We start from the raw sequence: 22,500 nt of genomic DNA on the forward strand, positions 1-22,500 counted from the left end.
TCAGGAAGTGCTGGTTCTAAAAAAAATACTAATACATGTATATTCAAACATCAACAATAACCTGCCCCCCGTACTCCACAATGCATTCATACAAAAACCACATACATATTCAGATGACAAAAGAGTAATTCACAATAGAACATCAAATTCTATACTTTACCAAACTCCCCCAGAAACCAACCTAACAAAGAAATCTCCTCCGAGACAAGTACGAATTACACTGATACATCTGCGTTCAGGTCACCACCCAGCAATAAAACAATATCAGCACAGTTTCATCTTAGCAATAAACTCCAATTTTACAAACGCAACCACTACACAAATGATTCAGAACACTACACTCACTCCTTCCATAAAATAACTCACACTACACTTCACTCCTTCACTAAGTGACTCACAAGCTGAACCGTTGGCCGTGGCCGGTTTCCTGGGGCCGCGTACCTTCTGCAGGAGAAAACTGGGGCAACAAACTTCCTCCATTTCCCAAAACCATTTGCCCAGCGCTAAACTTCCTCTAAGCAAAGTTACTTCATTCCTATGATTAATCAGGCTTTGTTATCAGCGCCAAAACCTACAGCATCACCACACAGTCTCACTCATTCCATCACACTTCACCGGGGAACTAACCTCCTCCTCCAAACTTTTCATCCTTCCTTTCCATTTTTCCTTTCTCTTCCCCTTTTAGTTCCCATCCCCCCCCCCCCGTTCCCTCCTCGCCCCCTTACCTTTGCGTCCACATCCGACCCTGAGGCAGAGCGGCAGAAGAAGGTTCATGATCATGTTCTCGGTCCGATCTGGGGTCGGGAAGAGCGAGGACCCGCCACAGATCTGCTCGAGGGAGTACGTCACCTGTAAGACGAACAGTGTCACATTAGGGAAAGAAGCTCCCTTGTCCGACGTCACAACGCCATCTGGAGTCAAAATTGGCTTGTGTACTTTTGTACGTGCAAGTGATGTGTATGTGATCCCCCACGGTCATCAATCACGTGTTGGACTCGTGATCGACAGCTATTACCTTCCCAGATGAGAGCTCGGAACTCATGGCCCGATCCATAGGTAATGCTTTAACCTTATACACACACCCAACTCCTTGCCCACCAGAGTTGGCGTACTGGCTCATATTGGGGCGATGCTGCAATATTCAGCCCTGGGCGGGACTCAAACTCGGATCGATGAAACAACGATCAAAAGTGGTACAACTCCACCGTCGAGCCGTGTGTGTATTTTGTGTGTGTGTGTGTGTGTGTGTGTGTGTGTGTGTGTGTGTGTGTGTGTGTGTGTGTGTGTGTGTGTGTGTGTGTGTGTGTGTGTGTGTGTGTGTGTGTGTGTGTGTGTGTGTGTGTGTGTGTGTGTGTGTGTGTGTGTGTGTGTGTGTGTGTGTGTGTGTGTGTGTGTGTGTGTGTGTGTGTGTGTGAGTGAGTGAGTGAGTGTACGCACGCATTTGTGCACAGTGAAAATTAATTTTACGGAATAACATAAATGACATGAAAGTTTGAGCTAACAAGCTCAGATACTCTATTGAATGTGAAATAACTTTATTTTTATTTATATTAATTTTCACGTTAGTTATTATCTTGAGTCAATTGTGGAAGATGATTTTTATTTGTAAAAAACATTTAACGCAAACTTACGTTATGTTCCTTGCTTATCATTTAAATGCATAGCAGAAATTTATATGCTCTAGGATTCTATTAAGAAGGAATTTCTGTTCTATAAAGGTTCACCAGTATTTCTAAAAGAAGATTAGGAGAAGTGTTCAAAAGACATTGGCCAATAATATTCTAGTAGGTTCTAGAGGGAATCGGAGAATAAAAGTCACATATTTTGAGGTTTTTGGAGAAGACTTGAAGGCGGTAAGTGGACAAGAATATAAATCACACGGACTTGATCCCCTTACAGTGTCCTAGTGACAAGTCGTGACTTTGATCGAGGTAGGAAAAGAAGGGATTTATACAGAAGGTAAAGGTATCGTGAAATAATGAAAACATGCAATTTGTCTCGACGAGGAGGATTTTTGCTCCATGTCATTTATACATTATCCATCTTTACTGATTGATTCGCTTTTTTTTTTTTTTTTCTCGTAGGTGACAAAGTTCCACTTTTTTTTTTTTTTTTTTTTTTTTTGCGTGTCGAAATTTATTCAGATGTGAGGAGTCAAACGTATGTTATAAAGGTCATTAAGCAGTGAAAGCAAATTGCTAATGGGAAGCACTGCCTAAAATCATCGACGATGATGATAACCAAATGCGTTCATAGGAATGATATTCACAGTCATTTAGGGTATCAATCTAGACGGAAGGAGCGGAGTATTTGTAGTACGGTGTGATTTATAATAAAAATAACGATAACATTTTATATTTAGATCAAACAAGCATCTCGTTATCAAAAAATTTATCTAGTTACGGGAATACAAACTGCCCCGGTATTTTTTTTTTTTTTTTTTTTTTTTTACCCTTACAGTCGTTGAAATGTAACTATATGGGATGATTATTTGAACGTGATATTGCAAAACATAAGAGAAGGTGTTCTTGAAAGTGACCAAATGACTATACGCACACATCCCGATAGTCAACTGAGGTCAGTAGAGTAACATCAAAACTATTTTCGAGCGTTTAGTAAGAAAATGAACCTCTAAGATGACAAACTGACTTAAGTAAAGTTCCAATGAAATTCAACGTATGGAGAGGCGCAAGCCTATTTTTTTTTTTTTTTTCACCTCAGAACAAGACTTCGAGACTCGCTTTCTCCTATGTATCTCCCTTAGCTAAATTAAATCATCAATGAGTCAAAAGTTTCAAGAAGGAGACGCTAAATACAAAAATGTTGGTCGTTAAATTGTTTCACCGAGAAAGAGAGAAAAAATGTGCGCATGCGCGTGGGTTCATTAACTACGGTAAAGACGTCTGACTGTTAGACCAAAGACCTTTGGACTGAAAGACAACAGACAACAAGACAATGGTCCTCTGGAGAGGGTAGACTTCAAGAACGTATGGGAACTTTCTGAGCCAGTGACTATGTCTTTTTGTCTAGCATGTGTGCAAATTTACTAACTGTATGTGCATTGTTGAAGATATAGTAAGAACTACAGGAAAAGTAAGTATATTGGGAGAAGACCTAAGGAATTTATAAGGTAAATGATATAAATGAATAACTACATAGAAAAATTAATATAATCATAGATATGAATTACTTTATAAATAAATGAATGATAAATTAATCAACCAAAATCTTCGTAAAGTATTTAATGAATCGATCATTCAGTCAGTCAATAATCTATATATACGCTGAATAGCAATGACGTCATTCATAGTCACCTTGAACCTTTCACTCTTCATTCCCGACCCTCACTCATGTCCTACTACTCATGCAAATATATATATATATATATATATATATATATATATATATATATATATATATATATATATATATATATATATATATCAACTTCATCAGACCTCCCCCTTCTCCATACATCCACAATGAACTCCACAGCACTCTTCTGCTATCCTTTTCATATGCTTTCTTCAAGTGCATGCAACCCCAAAACCCATCCTTACCTTTTACAAATAATTCTCACAAATTGCCTCTTATTACAGACACTTGATATACATAAACTTGTCTTCTCCTAAACACGTAATTACTTTCTCTAACTATTTCCTCCGTTCCCCTTTCTAATCTTCTCGCTTTACATCCATACACCTTACCAACCACACTCAATAGACTGATCTTTCTAAAACTACTATATTCATATAGGTTTCTCTTTCCCTCCTTTGGAACTAAATAATTAAGTAAATAAATAAATAGATATGTAGAAAATATCTTAATGAATCAATAAGCAAGGAGTAAGGAATATGTGCAGAAATAGACAGATAGTAAATGAGATTAATACAAAGGGTTGAAGTCTGGAGGATAAATATACAAGATGACTGATATGCAGTGTACAATTATAACAGGGAAGACAGCTTGTGCATGTGTTATCTATGAAACTGTTCCTATGCTCTATCATCATCATCATCATCATCATCATCATCATCATCATCATCCCGCGGAGAGAGAGAGGGGAAGAGGCAAGACTTCACAAAAGGACTAATTTTAAACAAGAGGAGAATAAGTGAAAGGAAATATAAACTGGTAAAACATCTCTCACCCCTGTGACCTCGCTGAATATCTGCAACAGAGTATCAACGCAAATCATTCTCTTTATTTATCTTGTATAGACTAAATACTATCTTACAATATACTGGGTGTTCAAGAAACTTTCTTCATTTTTTCTGCATTTTTTGTGTATTATATTAGTTAAGCAGTATGTTTCTTAAGCTCATAAATATGATTAGATATTATATGAACTTAAGAACGCTGATGAGAAAGAAATTTGTTTTTTGAATACCCTACAAATACTTATTCACACTGCCCTATGATTAATATCTAATAAGTTACTGAAAGTTATCACTGCTTTAGACAATATTAGTATCTGATTAGTATTTAATGAAAATGGACGCGAATAATAGAATATATTGATTTGCATAACATGAATTATAAACTAAAAAAAATAATCTTCGAATTATAGCCGTACTTACAGTATCTAGAAAGAAAAAATATGTCAACAGTTAATAAGATTTGTTATCTTTAGGGCAAACTCCTAAGTACCTATATGGAACTTATTGATGCTATTAACCAACTAACCAAACTGGAAGGTTGCGCAACCGTATACTTTAAAAAAAAAAAAAGCTTCTTAGTGTGATAGTGATATTATGGACTTTAATAAGGCTAATGGGATAACAAGTACGTTACAGAGGGGGATGTCCGTAACTATTTGGCAAAATACGCTTTTCTTTTTCTTTTTCTTCCTGTCGTTTTCCTCAGAGGTGGTGATCTACTGTACCTACTCAGCGAGTACCTTCTCCCTTTGCAGATCACCGACTACTTGCTTTCTTTACTCCCTCTGATTCATTCCGACCCATCCATCATCCCACCCAATCACCCAGCACCTACCTACCGACCCTGTAATGTAAAAGTAGAAGTAATCTTGCCCAAAGGAGGTAACTTTATACCCTACTAAAATATCGTTATGACCAACTCTACTGTTGTAAGTACATTCATCTTGACATGAACCAATTAACTGAGTAAATGATTAACTAAGCCACTGCTATTTTGTTAAATGTACTTGTTGAGCAGACTGATAACCTCTCTGAATTATTGTGTCAGATGACGGGTCCCTAGAATTATGGAGCAGGGTTACCACCATATTGTAGTAAGATTTATAGACACGAACTCCGATGCAACGACCCAAGGAGAAATCGGCCGGATACTTACCCCCATTGCCAGAATCTGCATTGCGATGATCTTGACGACCATAGAGCAGAAGTGCTGAGGTGGTGTCTGTGTCCAGGAGGCGGCGTTACCGCTCGAGTGAAACCCTTCGCTGTCGCTCAGCCGCTCGCCAAGGATTAGTGACTGTAGCAAGTAAGGAAAAGGATATGTTTAGATGGGGGATTTTTTCTAATACATGTTTCATTAAATTTCAAAGCAAGGTTAGCATTATTGACTTTCTTCGATAGGTTTCCATTCCACTCTCAAACATAGTGATGGACGGGAGTAGAATGGGTGGGAGTGTGTGTGTGCCTTGACTGACTACCTCCCTTGTAAGGGGAAAGAGGCCCTTGGTATATAGACAGATAGACAGATAGAGAGGATAGTCTTATCCTCTTTTGTAAGTTTGTGGATAATTTCTTCAAAGGCCGTTGAGATTGTAGGTTTCTGATCCTTCTTCAGTGGCACAGAACATTGTAGTCTACTCAGTGATTAGGTGAAAAGGAGTGTGGCATGCCACACCCACCGGATCTACGCCGTCTGTCCTGCTTGTCCTTCCCATTGTTTGCTTAGTTCTGGTCTCAGGGACTTTTCACGGGTGTTGGAGAGAGCTTGTAGGTCCAAGGTTTCTGTGCAGATTTTCGAATCTAATTATTTGTTATAGTGACCTACCAGGATGGAGAGACAACGTATGTCGGTGTATGTTGTGATGATGTCTGTATTTTATTGTATGGCCTCTCTTATTAGATTAGTCTCGTAGGTCCGTCGAATGTGTATTCTTGGGGTTCTTGACGTAAGATGATAGCTAAGATATCTATTAAGCTTCAATGTCTTCAAACTGACATGGTTGGGATGCAGGGGAACCTGTAAACGATATTAGACTGGTGGGCTTCTTACCTGACAGACTTGAACAACCATCTTGAGGTGAGGCAAGTGGGCGATGTATGGGTACTTGGAAAGCGTTGTGTAGACTCCTTTCAGGAGATTCGCCGCTGCTCCCCAGTCTGTGTGACGCTGTACAAAGGAAAAATATGTTTACTAAAATATTTTGATTGAGGTGTAAAGAGGAGTAGGATAGAAAAAGGAAAAAAAATATTACTCGTACTTGTATGGATTATATTTGAATTCATTAATGCTTAGCAGAAGACTAAATGAAAACATTCGTATGAAAAGAATAATCAGTAATTACTTATACTTTGTCTTTACATTTCATAAGAACAGATGCAAATAACCGCTTCACATAATAGTACCACATCTTATGCGGTATTCCTACCTCATTCTTACGTCATCCATCATAACCTCATGGAAGTCCCATTAACTCAAACTCATTTCTTCAGCTGATTTGTTTTCCCTTTATAATTCTATTCGCTGCTGAATTTAAAAATCAAACGTCGTTGTAGTTTTACAAGATCACCCCGGAAAATCTCTCCCTCCCTTCTCACTTACCCTGATGGAATTTTTCTTGGCAATCTTATTAAAGGTCTTGTCCAGCCTTCGAAGGATGTTGACGAGGGCCGGGCGAAGCTCTTCGTGTGACCAGTCGGGGTGAGGCAGAATTTCATTCATGTATCGCTGAAGCCCCCTGCATCCCATCGTGCTGGGGTCGTAAGGGGCCACCTTCAGCAGACTGTGGGCGACTTCAGCAAGGCGCTGAAGAAATAAGGGTTTCAATTAACCTTATCAACTTGCTCCACTACCCACCCCCTACCCCCCACCCAGCACGGTTGATTGCTTTAAGGTTTAGCCCTGGCCGATGCTAGACGATTTTACCCCGTAGAAAAATTAACTTGAGACTAAATACCATTCCAATTAATCGATGATTAATCCTTCTTGATCCAACACCACCTATTAGAACTGAGGTTTTTAATATTTTCTGGCCTTGCCACACTCGTAGTCAGGTCTAGGTAATGTATTACTCACTATACATCTGATCACTGGGACTACAGCTGTTACATTACTACAAGGAACAGACTTCCGAGCATTCCTTAGAGTTTATTTCAGAAATGAATCGTACTGACATACTTTTGTATTTTATATTTCTTATGCTGGATAATACCAGATGGTTTTATTCAAATGAAGGGTATACTGTGGTCATAATAGGTTTTTTAATTTATTTTTTCTACTAAATTATTTATCTATCCAGCTAAATCTTCACCCTCCGCTGAAAAAATTGTCTGATGCAAGGAAAGAAATGTAAAAAGTATATCACCATAAAAAATTAATAAATAAATAAAGGAATAGGCAACCAAATAAATAGATGAATAAAAAATAGATCAATAGATTAATAAATAAATGAACAAATAAATATGTAAATAATGAATAAACAAATAAATTTAAAAAATAGATATGAAGAATATGTAATAGATAGATAATGAATAACGAAAATTAATACAAAAAAATAGGAATGAAAACAGGTTATCCTTTGACTTACTAAATGCGATTTGGTGTCCAGTAGTTCAGCGTGTTTGCTGTCCTGCCCCGGTGTTTTTTTGTTGATCTCCTGAAGCCGTGCCGAACAGGTCGTGAGGAACTCAGCAATGACATGGAGGAGTGTGTCCCTCGGTTGCCGGAAGTCGTTCCGAAGGGCCTGTGACCGGGAAAGGTCATGGAAGGTCAGATACTGTCACCCATTAGGAATGTGTAGCTCTCTTCTTCATAATTGTGAAATTTCATTTCCACAGACCAGATTCCGGTTCTGATTTAGCACAATTGGCGGATAGCTAAAAGGTCCTATTTCAAAAAATGCCAATTCTGAGAGTAACTCAACACTGAGCTGGGAATTTTTGTTTCCATCACAACTATAAATGTTAATGGATGCCAGACTAATGTCATTTATTTTCAGAGCACTAAAGTTACATATTATTTAACATATTTTCCGTTATAGAAAAGATGAGAAATATGTCTTAAAAAGTCAGACATAAATACAACATATTTTCATTAATCACAGAAAAATATATCTCCTCTATATCATTATTTGTTCAATTTCAATAAACAGAGCAGTCTATCAAATGCGTTTTTCTTAAATCAAAGATTTTATGATATTGGCCCCTCTTGTTCTCGGTCCTCAAATTTATGACAAGCTGACAGGTGGTGGGGTATAGTGGGATGGTGGTGGTGGCGGGTGGTTGGGTGGAGATGTTGGGGGAGGGGGGGGGGTTCGAGAAGACACGGAGTACCTCTGAGTCCTCGATGTCCCGATCATAAACGGTCGGATGTCGTCGGGAATCGCTCATGTACTTCGAGTGTGAGTCTTCATCGACTTCGATGGGGGGGTTCAGAGCCTTCGAGGCTTTCGAGTAGTTCACCCGACTTGACCCCTTGCCCTCGCCCGCTGCCTTCTGGGGGCCTGAGTAGTTCCTGCGAAAGGGGAATGGCAAGGGTCAGAAAAGGTCAAGACAGAGAACAGATCCAAGAGGTCATGGAGTAATTCCTACGAAACAACATAAGAACATAAGAATGAAGGAGACTGCAAGAGACCATAAGGCCTACACTAGGCAGTTCCGTATACATCACCACCTGTCATCCCCATCCGTAAAGTTGTCTAATCGTTTCTTAAAATAACTGATAGTTTCAGCGCTCACTACATGGTTACTAAGTTTATTCCATTCATCGACCACCCTATTAGTAAACTAATTCTTGCCTATTTCCTTCTTAAATCTAAATTTGTCCAGTTTACAACTATTACTGCGAGTCCTGCCCTGTTGTTTTAATATGATGACCTTGTTTGCATCACCCTGGTTAAAGCCTTTGATCCACTTGAACACCTCTATCAGATCACCCCGCACTCTCCGTCTTTCCAGAGAGTGTAAGTTAAGGTGCCTAAGCCTCTCTACGTAAGGCAAATTTCTGAGTCCATGTATCATTTTGGTCATTCTTCTCTGTACTGATTCTAGTGAATTGATGTCCATTCTGTAGGATGGAGACCAAAACTGTACCGCATAGTCAAGGATGGGCCTAACTATTGCTAGATAGAGTTTAATAATTACCTCTGCACTTCTATTCGTTACCGTCCTAGTAATGAAACCTAATGCTCTGCTAGCTTTATTCCTGGCGCTAATGCACTGTTTCCTGGTTTTAAGGTCCGGGCTCACTAGAACTCCCAAGTCTCTCTCCCACTCAGTTTTCTCTAAAAGCGTATTATCTAAGCTGTATCTATTTTCGGGGTTGTGTAGCCCTACGTTTAACACGCTACACTTAGAAATATTGAAGTTCATTTGCCATTTCACCGACCATGTGAACACTTTGTTAAAATCATCCTGCAGAATCTCTGCGTCGTCTCCTGACCTAATTAGGAGTCCAATTTTAGTGTCGTCCGCAAACTTACTAACATCACTATATATTTCGTCGTCTAAGTCGTTTATGTACATATTGAACAACAAGGGACCCAAAACCGAGCCCTGGGAGACCCCACTAGTAACATTGCCCCACCTAGATTTTACTCCATTTATGGTGACCCGCAGTTTTCTGTTACTAATCCAAGCTCTAATCCATTCTAACACTTTTCCTCCTATGTCGTAGGCTTTGATTTTATTTATTAGTCTCTGGTGTGGCACCTTGTCGAACACTTTGTTAAAGTCAAGGTAAATAATATCATAATTATCATTGTTATCTGACGCCTTATATACTTTAGTGTAAAAAGATAGAAGATTAGTCACACATAACTTACCCTTAGAGAAACCATGCTGTGAATCACGAATTAAATTATGCCTTTCGATGTGTTCTCTGAGTCTATTTACTATTACTGATTCAAGCATTTTTCTATAATCGATGTCAAACTAATTGGCCTGTAGTTGCATATAGACGATCTATCTCCCTTCTTAAAAACAGGAACAACGTGTGCTTGCCTCCAAGCAGTTGGCACAAAACCAGTGTCTACTGATTTATTAAATATTTCAGTTAACTGGTCGCAGATTTCAAATTTACACTCCTTTAGCATTCTCGGAAAAATTTCGTCTGGACCCGGGGATTTTGTAGTTTTAATTCTTTCAATCTGCTTGACTACTTCTACTTTACTGGTACTGATATGAGATAAACTACTTTCTTCATCCCCTCTGAAAATCGGATCGCAGTCAGGTACTTTATCTAACCTCTCATTAGTAAACACCGATACAAAATAATTGTTAAACTCCTCACTCATTGTTCCTCCGATTCTATCATGACATTTTCATCGTTTTTAATTGCTCCTATTCTTTCTTTATTTTTTGTTCTATAGAGATGAAAGAAACCTTTTTAGTTTGATCTTGCTTGACTAGCAACCTTAATTTCATAATTACGTTTCGCTGCACGTGTATTCTTTTTAACCAGCTTTGCCATTTCGTTATATCTTGATCTAAGGTGTGTTTCCCCGTTTTTTATTTTTACGTAAAGTCCTCTTTTCATTCCGATCTCATGTTTTAATCTGTCCTTCATCCATTTGGGAGTATTACTATTTTTCCATATTGAATTCAGGGGGATAAATGTATTTTGTGCATTAATATTTAAATCAGTTGGATTGCTATACATTTCATCCAAATCGCTGACCTGTCTGTTGAGCCCTCGCCCCCAAATGACCTGACCCAAGGTATGCATATTACCCATCGTGACCCGACCTCTAGTCATGACCTGACCCCCGGTCACGCACCGAGACTCGACAATGTCCTAAACGTCCGCATGAAATTTCATATTCAATTTCAAATAGGATTTTATATTGTCAAAGTTTGCTGTCCTGAAGTCTGGTTCTTGGACGTTATTCGTACTTTTTAATTCTTCCCAAATAATATTAAATCTTATTTCTTAATGATCGCTAGAGCCTAGACTATCTCCCACTTTTACGTTACCCATTAGGTGCTCATTATTAGTTAAAACTAAGTCCAGAGTATTTACTCCTCTCGTAGGATCGGTGATCACTTGTTTTAGGAAATTATCCTGCACCACATCTAGAAATTTCTTTGTTTCCTGACCTCCTATTAAAGTTTCCCAGTCAATGTTTCTATAATTAAAATCTCCCATGATCACAACGTTTTTGTACTGGGACACTCCGTGAATTTCATGAATCAGGGGATCAGTCTGCTCAACGCTGAGGTTAGGAGGTCTGTACAAGACGCCAATAATAACTTTCTTATTCTTGCCTATAATATCTACCCAAATGGATTCAGTACAGTCCTCTTCCTTAATCGAATTGTTGATAATACAGTTTATTGTATTTTTAACGAAAAATGCTACACCTCCCCCACTCCTGCCAACCCTATCCTTGTAAAAAAAAAAAAACTTATATCCTTCTATTTCGATTTCCGGAAGGAAATGTTTATTGGCCATGTTGATAATAGCTATAATATCGAAGTTCTCTACGCATGCTTTACCTCGCAGCAAATCAATTTTGTTAATTATGCTTTTGCTATTTGTATAGTAAACTTTAAGTTTATCTTCCCTCCACCTGCTTTGGTGATTCTTTTCACAGTCCCTCTCTAAGTTGTTTTTATTCCCTAAACTATATTCCGATACTTCCCCCCCTACTCCCACGTAATCTACCCGAAAAGAACCCTGTAGGGTGCCTACTTCTCGCTCAAGGGATTCAGCAAGGAGCCGAAATCCTCTGGGCGACAAGTGCACCCCGTCCTTTGTATATACTGTAGATGGTTCCTACCGTAAAAGCTGTCCCAGTTGTCGACAAATGCCCATTCATTGGCCTTACAATGTTTTGCCAGCCTGCAATTCATTGCAATAGCCCTGGAATGCCACATGCCTCCAACTCTACGCCTCGGAAGGATTCCACATACAACAGGAACACCTCCCCTATTTCTAATCTTGTCTAGCGCATCCCAGAACCGCGCAAATAATTCCTCACTCCCTAACTTACCTTATCATTGCCCCCGGCACTTAAGCAAACTACAGGGTCCTTACCTACCCCTCCTAAACACTCTTCATTCCTATCTCTAACATCTCCTATCCCCACGCCGGGGAAACACACCTGCGTCCTATGTTTCCTATCTTTATCGCAGAAAGCCCTGTCTAAGTACCTCACTTGACTGTCTCCTACAACCAAAATCTTACCTGTGGGCAGGGATCCAGCGTCTGCCCTTCCCTTCTTCTCTTGAGTTTTATTTGCTTCTTCTTCCTGTAAATTCGCTAGAATTTGAAACGAGTTCTTGCAAGCGAGAGGGGCTGGTGAGGACTTTTTTCCACTAATCCTCATCTTGTTTTTCGTCGTTTTCCATCCAAACTCATAGCTAGTTTTGTCTTCAGTATTTTGGGCCTTTGGGCGGAGAACTCGACTCTCCTCTTTAAGGCACTTTACAGCATCCTCCAAGGTTTCAATTCTACTAAATAGAGATTGTACCTCCACGGCGCTGAACACGGTAACACAACCACTCGCCATATCACTAACTGAAGCAGCTACCCGGATGACCTGACCTGAGTGACGACTATTGCTCAACTGAAAGTGGAATGATGGGTTCAGGAAAGGTCAGAAAAAAAAAACAGATCCAAAAGGTCGTGAATTCATTCCGAGGTTCACCTTTGCCATATGTGCTCGGGTGACCAAGGTTAATTGCTTACCCTTGACCTTTGCCTTGACCTCAGACTTCACCCTTATCTTCCATTTCCCTTACTGAATTTTTTTTTTGGCAAACATTGTAATATCTGATGCCATCACATACACACACTCACATGAGCACACAAACATACACACACACACACACACACACACACACTCTCTCTCTCTCTCACACACACTCACACACTCACACATTCACACAACTCAAGAATCAAGTTGAGGTCTGTATGATTGCGAGACTACAATTTAGTCCATTAAGTTTGTAGAATAAAGAAATATCATGAGAATGAGAGCCCATAACAAAAGTTTACAGATATGTACTTTGATAGAGCTTGAGCATTCCCAGCTTTAATTAATGACTTTATTTACTTATTTAATTTTTTTTTAATTTTTTATTTTTATTTATCTATTATTATTTTTTTTTTTATTTTTTTTTTTTTTTTGCTGCCCACTTCAACAAAGATTTTATTCAAGAAAAGTCTCACTTTGCAAGAGCCTCCGAATTTGAGATAAGCGTCTTCATGGCGACAGCAATGTGGTGGATTGTTTCCTTCTCCTGTCGAAGATCCCGCCCGGCCGTTGTCTGGAGGTGCCTGAGGACCATCCCCAAAATGGCCTCCAAGATGGTCTGCATGTGGAGGTTTAAGATATTAGGACAGTATGCGGAGAAATAGGACAGGAGAAGACAGAAACAAGAGAACAAGAAAAGAGGAAAAAAACAGTATCTGTAGATGAAACCCTATCTCACAAGGTAAAATATTATATATATATATATATATATATATATATATATATACAAATATATATATGTATATATATATATATATATGTGTGTGTGTGTGTGTGTGTGTGTGTGTGTGTGTGTGTGTGTGTGTGTGTGTGTGTGTGTGTGTGTGTGTGTGTGTGTGTCTGTGTGTGTGTGTGTCTGTGTGTGTGTGTGTGTGTGTGTGTGTGTATGTGTGTCTGTGTGTGTGTGTGTATGTGTGTCTGTGTGTGTGTGTGTGTGTGTGTGTGTGTGTGTGTGTGTGTGTGTGTGTGTGTGTGTGTGTGTGTGTGTGTGTGTGTGTGTGTGTGTGTCTGTGTGTGTGTGTGTCTGTGTGTGTGTGTGTGTGTGTGTATGTGTGTCTGTGTGTGTGTGTGTCTGTGTGTCTGTGTGTGTGTGTGTGTGTGTGTGTGTGTGTGTGTGTGTGTGTGTGTGTGTGTGTGTGTGTGTGTGTGTGTGTGTGTGTGTGTGTGTGTGTGTGTGTGTGTGTGTGTGTGTGTGTGTGTGTGTGTCTGTGTGTGTGTGTGTGTCTGTGTGTCTGTGTGTGTGTTTGTGTGTGTGTGTGTGTGTGTGTGTGTGTGTGTGTGTGTGTGTGTGTGTGTGTGTGTGTGTGTGTGTGTGTGTGTGTGTGTGTGTGTGTGTGTGTGTGTGTGTGTGTGTGTGTGTGTGTGTGTGTGTGTGCGTGCGTGTTGGGGGTATGCATTTGGATTTGGATCCACCTCAAAATATTATCAACTTCTTCTTGGCTCTCTGCCTGCAACTCCAGACACTTTTATTTGAAATTTTATTGTAACTTTTTGAGGTTTAAGAGTACATACCTCCATTGACATTTTATCTCATAACTTTGATACAAAAGAATCCTGCATTCTTATGCAGATCAGAATTTTTCTTGAAACCTAGTCAACAATTTCTTATCTCAGGAAGAATATTAACTTCTGGAGTATTTTGTTGACAGAGATAATGCAAACCCAGCTAAATCCAAGTATTACTAATGGAAGTACAAAGATGGTCCCTATGAGCAATTAGGTAAATACAAAGAGACAGACACAGGTAAACACAATTTTTTTTACCTCGTAATGGACCAAAAGGTCATCTTTTAATCTTAATCCCACTACTTCTTCTCTCAAGCTCTCTACCTGAACTCCACTAACCATATTCCCTGTTCCACCACCCAAATATCCTATTACAGCCCCTGTGACGTTCCATAACCTGACTAAAATTGTCTGACGACAGCAATAATGAAATCTATAGCTAGAAACCTAAAGCGCTTCATCACCTACCAGCATCTGATGACCTCTCTTGGAGTCGGCCGAGTAGGCCACCACGGTCACACACATGTCCACTACTTCGAGCAAAGTGAGAGAGTCGACTTCGTCGTGGTAGCAGAAGTCAAGGGGTTTGAGGGGCTTCTCCACCGTCAGGAGATCGAGAATGTGCAGAGGGTCCTCGTGATTGCGCTCGAGGGAGAGAAGAATCTCGAAGACGCGACGTGGTTGAATCTGTAGAAGGTGAAACAGGAATAAGTGGTGGGTCATGTTCTTCTGAGCTCAAAAAAATCTTGTATTAACCATAAGGAATTTTCTAAAGAGGACATCAGACTTTCATGGATAATTTCGTCAAAGCTATTTTCTTTCTAACCTATTAGCACCAAGAAACGTCCCTCTAAACGAAAAAGAATCACTTAGCGTTAGACATAATAGAATGCACATTTTATTGTGGTCTCAAGATCGAAAGCTATTGAGATCCCGAATAAGAAATTCAGAGTTCGTATTCTGCACACCATGTACCTATTCTCTTGGTCAAAGGATATAGTAACGGCTTGAAGTGTTAGCGAAGCCTCCACGGTCCTATCTCCCTATCTCCCTCCACACATTTCACCCTTTGTTTTAGCATGATCTTCAATGAGCCTACCTTATTCGCATCACCGTAGATGTTAGACTCGTCCATGTCTAGGATTGGAGCCACAGAACCCAGCATTTGAAGAATGAAAGGCTTACGATGAAGAATGTAGAGTTGTTTCACAACAAACTCGATGACAGAAACCACCATTCTGTTGCTCTGATAGTTGCTGTAAACCCTTAGGATTGTTGGCATCACCATCATGTATCTGGAGGAGGAACAAGAAGAGATAAAGTAAATAAAGACGCCGAGTTGACATGGAAAGAATTTCCCTTAATGGAGATATTATAAATTTTTTCACTATGATTTCTTAACAAGTTGTTGTATACAAGGTCGAAACAAGAATAGGTAGGTTTAGTGTTGAAAGAAAATTCAATATTATGATGTTATGAAGTAGTTCATTTGCTCGACTTTTGATGACGTCATGTTTGTTTGTTTTCTTTAACGGAAGAAAAATTACCTATCATTTAGTCCTCGGTTGTATTTACTTCTTCTTATTGATCAAAACGAAGATTACTGCTTAATATTGTTCAGTTGAATACAAGAATTGGTAGTAATATAGAAATCATGGTTATTATAAGAACAAAACTTTAAAAAATATTGGAAGTATAAAGGATATTCTATAACTGCGAGATCTCTGTTCTTACCCGTTGAGGAAGAAGAGGTTCTTGAAGTGATGAGCCACGTTGATGTAAGAGGCACAACACAATCTCAGCATTGACGAGTCCTCGCAGTGCAGCAATAAAGACCCATTGATGACGTTAATGAAAAGGTGAATGTCGGTGGTGTAGGTCAGGTTTCCAGCCATTCCTTCGCACATGCGGGACACCAGCATGACCCACATGTACTTGTGCATCTGATCTAGTCCACGGAGTTCCTGTGGTTATCGGGGGAGGGAGGGAGAAGGGACAGAGAGGACGTGTGGGGAAAGGAGAGAGGGAGGAGGCGAGGAGGGGGAGGGAAAGAGAGAGAAAGGTTGAAATCAGTCTCTAATCAGCAAAGATATCCGGAAGAATTATTTTTAGAAAAGTCAGAGGAAAGAATAAAAGGTCAATATAAGGTCACTGTTTTCACCACTAAGTAGATAATAACTAGATAATCTACACACTTACGACAACAGAGGACCTACGTGAGGACCCGGTCATCTACCATACTCACGGGCCTCAGTCATGCAAACTTTACGTGCTGCTGCAAAATCACACGACGATGCTGTTCAACAGCATAAACAGCATCAGCAACCACAGCAGCAACAGCGCCAGTGACGACGGTAGCAGCAGCAGCAGCAGCAGCAGCAACGACAGCAGCAGCAGCCCACACCAACAAACTAGATGGAGGACTACCGTAACAACTACTTTTACTTTAGGAGAACAACAACGACAACAACCATGCAGAGACACCATAAATCATTTTAGTACCCGGAGTACCTTTCCCATAGCACCGCCCTTGTACAGAGCGAAGTCTGCTTCTAGGGCCTTGCGAGGAAAGGACGGGAGTTTGGTCAGCTCGTCGTGCAAAAAGAAGACACGTTGTGCAACCTGCAAGAAATGGGGTTTCAGTATCCGTGGTAATATCGAACCATACAAGTAATTAATTTTCCATTTTCGAAGCTACATATTGGACAATCTCAAACGACAATAATTCGTTACATTTTGGAACAAAAACAAACGACATGACGTCATCGGGGTGTGGAAGATGTCACCCACTATTCCTTATTGTCAAGTAAAATATGTAAATTCACTAGATGCAGTGACTCAAAACAGATTGATACTCTTCGTCTTGAAATATAACTCAATATCGACAATTTTTCTATGAACAAGAAACTCATTTTGTCACATTTCCCCAACCGGAATCCATTTTTCTAAATGTCTTACCACACAAACATAGGGACACCTTGCGTGGTAAAGTGTAAAAAGATTCTTCAACTTAGATCTACATTGCCTCTCGTCGTAATGTGAGATGACTGTAACATTCATTTAGTCTATTTGCAAATTAACGTTTACGTTTAATGCACTCATTTATTTGCTTGTGATATAGGTTACATTTTTAACATAACATTTTTCTAATTCTCCTTTTTAGACTACATCTTCATTCTTAATTTTCTTGCCTTTAACAACTGCCAGAATGGTAGTTTAATTTTTCATTTTCCTTGACATGAATGGACAACATAATCTCCAAGCCGTTGTGTTTTAGTAATCTTGACCAGGTACTTTCACAGAAATAAGTAAATTTTCTCTGAGAAAGACCACGAGAAACCGTATCTTACAGAGAACAGATAAAATCCACAGCTGCAACGAAGATAATCTTTATTTGACAATGAAGATGATTTGCGTCACAGCTTTGTTCTTCATCTGAGCAAAATCTTCATTCAGCAATTCATGGTTCAGCTAAGAGTTTACTTAACGCAATTCAGCTTAAAGTGATTAAGAGTTGGTTAATCAGGGATCATATACATAAAGACACGATTCAGAGGAGCTTACTTGGTCCGGTCTCTTCAAGATCGTGTAGGCCATGAGTACTTTGCCAATCTCGAGGAACTTTTGGGTGAAGGCTTGCCGCTGAAGAGCGTCGTAAGCGTCATCAGGTTCCATCTTGACCATCAGGAGTTGAGGATACTGAAGACGCTTGAAGAAATAGAAGTCCCTGACGTAGGACTGTAGGTTGTGGATTTGATCTAGAAAGGATGAAGAGTTAGGATGAGGGCTGGTTTTACTATATATTTCATTTCATTCTATTTTATATTATTTTTGTTTTGTTTTAACTTTTATCTTTACCTATTATTCATTTGCTTGTTTGTTTATTTATATATTTACGTATCTATCTACTGTTTGTATATTTGCTTATTTTTTCCAACCAGCTTTACACATAAAGCTGTTCTTCCCTTAATGAATCTTTCTAAAAGCAGGAAATTAAGTATACATTATTCTTCCTGACAAAATATATAACTAATAATGTATCAAAACATAGTGAAACTCTTTCTGGACGAAGGGTAACAGAAGACGACCCAGCTTACTTGTCTTGTGGTCGATAAGGAAATAGAATTTGTGATCACTCTCTGGAATCCCGAAGTAATCAAGGGATTCCTGAAGAATCTGACAAAACTGCGTGTCCTCCTGAATTGGGAACTGCAAAGACACGTGGTAACCATTCAACCGTGTTATAATAAAGAGTTGTATTATTTTTTTCACACGAGAAATTATTTATAACGATTCACTTGTGTTATAATTTCGAGTTGTCTGAAAACTACTTTTTTACGGTAGAAATTACTGGCCCTGCTGTGGATGTGCTGTGCCTCCATACATTGCTAGTGAACCAGGCAGGTGGCGGGAGCTGGGGATGACTTTTTATTCGCAAAGGAAATGGGTGATGGGTAGGAGTGGTATTGGCGGGGGTCAAAACTTTGGCTGGCTACCTCTCTTATAAGGGGGACAAAGCCTAATGGTATATAGATGAACAGATAGATAGCTCAAAATTACTCAGTGTAGTTTATGTCTTTTTACCATAAGAATTCTGTTATTCGGACACTATCATTGTCAATTACGATCTAGTGATTTTTTTTTTTTTTTGTTTTTTTTTTTTACATTTGGACACTATTACTGTACCTGTGATGGGATCCCTCCACCGTCCATCCCTCCAGGACCATGGACAATGATTTTCTTGGCAGACGGGACATTTGCCGTGATGAGCAGAGAAGAATCACACTGCTCCTTTCGAAATATCTGCTTGAGGTCCTTAAACAGGATACCTTGAATGCTTGGAACCACCTACATGAAAACATGAACGGATATTATCAAGTCTCTCCCCAAAATAAAGAATTAAGTTTTCGCAAACGTTTATGTTGTAAATGATGAATATCATTCTGGTTAATGAGTCACTGTAAGAATTGGTCTGATGCAGTGAATAAATGCATGAAATCAAACGTTGTTTGAGCTGGACGTACCATCCAGAGGATAGACAGGGCGGCTGAGATAAAGTTGGAAGACGTTTCCTGGGGACTTCTGACGTAGAACATAACGTAACCGACCATGTAATTGTAGAGAGCAAACGCCGCCTATTCGGAGAAGCGATGAGAAAGAAAGAAAATAATATAGACATACATATGTGCCCCAGGGTGTCCCAAAAATGTACTCACTCTTTGCAATGCTTCGTAACTTTTGAGATTAAAGAAAATTTTTGTCTTTCTCCCCTTGTCTAGTCTAGTCGCCCCTGAGTGTTCGCAGATGTTCAGACTGATAACCATTATATTCCAAACACAGCTGATAATACGGACAAGGAGACTCGAAACAACGTTACGGAACATTTCAAAGAATGAGTATATTTCTTTTAGTATCTTAATCAGATGGATACATCATGAGAAGTGTAGCGTTCACTGACATTTCGCTGATAAGTACTCACTTGTGAAGGAAGTGTAGGAATAAATCTTATGAGACGTCTCATCAACCTAATCATGACGTCTTGTCGTTCTCTGGTCAACTTTTCGAGAAAGAAGCGAAGAAACAGAGCGGAGTCTTCAACCAGACACGCCCAAATGACCTAGTAAGCAAGAAGATCACATCAGAATTTCCAATGATTATATAAGGAGTGAGTTAACAGATTTGATAAACTGAGCACATTTATTTCGTTATCTGTTTTCTGTAATTCAACATGTGTATGTATTTCAAACAATCAGGTTCGCCCGTTGCGTGGCTTTGAACGCGGCTTCCTCTGGGCGTGAGTTCCACGCGTTACCACTTCGCCATTCAGAACGTGACTTTCATGCGCGCAGTCTTCTTCTGGTGCCAGGTAACTCGAGTTGGTGGTGGTTCGGAAGTATATTAAGATGGCGAGGATAGGACAGGGAGCCCAATACCAGAAGAGATTATTCAGCTGGGCCAAAACGGGTTTTCGACTAACAGAGATTCCCGAGAAAAATTTGTAAAATATATATATATATATATATATATATATATATATATATATATATATATATATATATATATATATATATATATATATTTCACCACAGCTTGTACAGTGAGTCGATATGTTTGATACGATACCTGGTGTGCGACTTCGTAGACTGCAGTACCATCGGGTGAGACGGCGGGGTCGTCCAGCAGGTGGATGATGGTCAACACAGCTGAGCAGAGGCACGAGGGAAAGAGCTGTTGAGCCACGGCCACGTGGTGTCCCGTGCGGCCTGGCTCAGCCTCGGTTTCCTCTCCTGCAGGAGATAGAATGATCAAAGGAATGAGCACGTGCGAATCATACGCCAGGAGGCACGTAGTTGCACCCGAAGCTGTCATTTTTGTCCTATTATGAGCTTTCGGGACTGTTGGAGTAAGTAAACAATCACTGCTGGGAATCGGAAAGGAGTGCGGGACTCAAACCCGCAATTAGGAAGATCTGGGACCCGCACTCCACAAACGCACATAGTAAGCGTTGGTGATGAAAACAATGAGTTAAGATGAGATCAAAGAGGGTGGAGAGGAGGATATGATAATATCCAAGGTAACCATAGATTGAAGACGATGGTCAGGGGACATGTGACATGAAACTGAAAAGCTAAACGGCAAGCGATACGAGACAGTAATTGACGATGTGAACTGGTAGGTGTCCTCTATGGGCAACTGTTAGTTGACGAGACATTTGTAGCGATTGAAATACATCAAATGAATAAAATAATCAAATATTACATTGTGTGTCTTACAATGTAGCTGTTCATGAACTTAATTAAAAAAAGAAATCTGCTACCATCAAAACATGCAAGTATCGTGTAGGGAAACCACACTGTCAATAAATTACACGTTATAAAGAGAAATCTGTTGAATACATATATATATATATATATAATATATATATATATATATATATATATATATATATACATATATATATATATATATATATATATATATATGTATATATATATATATATATATGCTTCTTCTTTTTTTCTACCACCATTGTCGTTACTGGGTCCATACTATGTAAAGTCCATCTAAGATCTCTTAAAGGAATGTATGGTAAGATATATTGGAACTCAGAAACAATATATACCTAACAAAGACAAGAATATCAAAATAGAGGTGGAGGCTGAGGTGAATTCGAAGGTGGAGGTGGTGGAGGAGGAAAAGGTGGAGTCAGAAGTGGTGAAGGAGGAATGATAGGCAGGAGTAGAGATGGTGATAAAAGAAGTACGAGGAGGAGAAAGGAAACAGAAAAGAAGAAAAACAGGGTTCACAGGTAAAGAAAAAGGAAGGAGGAATATTGTATGATAAAGAGGAAGATAAGGGTGAAGGAGGAGGAGGGACGAGATTTAAAAAAAAAAAAAAAAAAAAAAAAAAAAACGGACACAGTGTGGAGGAAGAAAAGAAAAATGGAAAAGCTTCTGGTTTTGTCCATCACCTTCTTCGTGGTCGTCGGCGGAGACGTGGTGGAGGGCGGGTTCGTAGGCGGCTTGGATGGTCACTGGCACCGTCGTTAGTAGGAAGTTCTCCCTTTCGGTGCGTCGCTTGGACTCCTGCGACTCCAGAGCCATCTTCACCATCTCCGCCTGCAGCTTCCTCCTCGTCCGGGTTGTCGTGACGAAGGCGCGCTGGTGAGGAATATTGGAAATCAACGTCTTCCCGAGGTTCCTCAACCTCGAGGGAGATTGGTTTCTCCAAGTGAGTACAAGAATACATCGACTGTCGTTAGTCAGAACAAAATCCTTAAAATCAGTTAAGTACACTGTAATAGGTATTTTCCATTAGGTGAAATAAAAGGGAAAACGGATGTCGTGGGATAGGTGAAGGTATGTATGTAGTTGGATTTTTAATGTTTCTCACGCACCCGTTGCTTATGCCCTGCTGTTCTTTAGCGTCCTAGAGACCACGTCTTCAACACTGAGTGAAATCGTTCTGCATCCGCTAACTACCACTAAATTTAGATTTGTTTCCACATTTGTGAATCTTTAAGGCCCACCCAAAAGGGCCCATAGACTCCAAACCGAGACCCACTGCCGTTGCCGGGAAAG

At 39.7% G+C, this 22,500-nt stretch overlaps 1 protein-coding gene across 4 annotated transcripts in view; it reads right to left on the minus strand.

Annotated features, from left to right (window-relative positions):
• LOC143032297 (protein unc-80 homolog) overlaps positions 1 to 22,500 on the minus strand; it is a 158,514-nt gene that overhangs the window by 38,056 nt on the left and 97,958 nt on the right. For 3 of the 4 annotated variants that reach the window (XM_076196782.1, XM_076196781.1, XM_076196780.1), the window contains exons 35-52: positions 21,891 to 22,080; positions 20,543 to 20,706; positions 19,899 to 20,036; positions 19,444 to 19,554; positions 19,106 to 19,267; positions 18,517 to 18,628; positions 17,984 to 18,177; positions 16,922 to 17,041; positions 16,154 to 16,383; positions 15,519 to 15,714; positions 14,888 to 15,106; positions 13,330 to 13,472; positions 8,490 to 8,670; positions 7,745 to 7,900; positions 6,760 to 6,963; positions 6,211 to 6,327; positions 5,317 to 5,457; positions 726 to 849 (exon numbers count right to left, since the gene is read on the minus strand). In XM_076196782.1, coding sequence (XP_076052897.1) covers positions 726 to 849; positions 5,317 to 5,457; positions 6,211 to 6,327; positions 6,760 to 6,963; positions 7,745 to 7,900; positions 8,490 to 8,670; positions 13,330 to 13,472; positions 14,888 to 15,106; positions 15,519 to 15,714; positions 16,154 to 16,383; positions 16,922 to 17,041; positions 17,984 to 18,177; positions 18,517 to 18,628; positions 19,106 to 19,267; positions 19,444 to 19,554; positions 19,899 to 20,036; positions 20,543 to 20,706; positions 21,891 to 22,080 — 2,902 coding nt within the window. The remainder of the gene's footprint in view (positions 1 to 725; positions 850 to 5,316; positions 5,458 to 6,210; positions 6,328 to 6,759; positions 6,964 to 7,744; positions 7,901 to 8,489; positions 8,671 to 13,329; positions 13,473 to 14,887; positions 15,107 to 15,518; positions 15,715 to 16,153; positions 16,384 to 16,921; positions 17,042 to 17,983; positions 18,178 to 18,516; positions 18,629 to 19,105; positions 19,268 to 19,443; positions 19,555 to 19,898; positions 20,037 to 20,542; positions 20,707 to 21,890; positions 22,081 to 22,500) is intronic. The other variant, XM_076196779.1, reaches the window with a different exon arrangement.

This window comes from Oratosquilla oratoria, chromosome 13 (genome assembly GCF_046742065.1).
Source record: "Oratosquilla oratoria isolate Oo_2021 chromosome 13, ASM4674206v1, whole genome shotgun sequence".
Lineage (NCBI taxonomy): Eukaryota > Metazoa > Arthropoda > Malacostraca > Stomatopoda > Squillidae > Oratosquilla > Oratosquilla oratoria.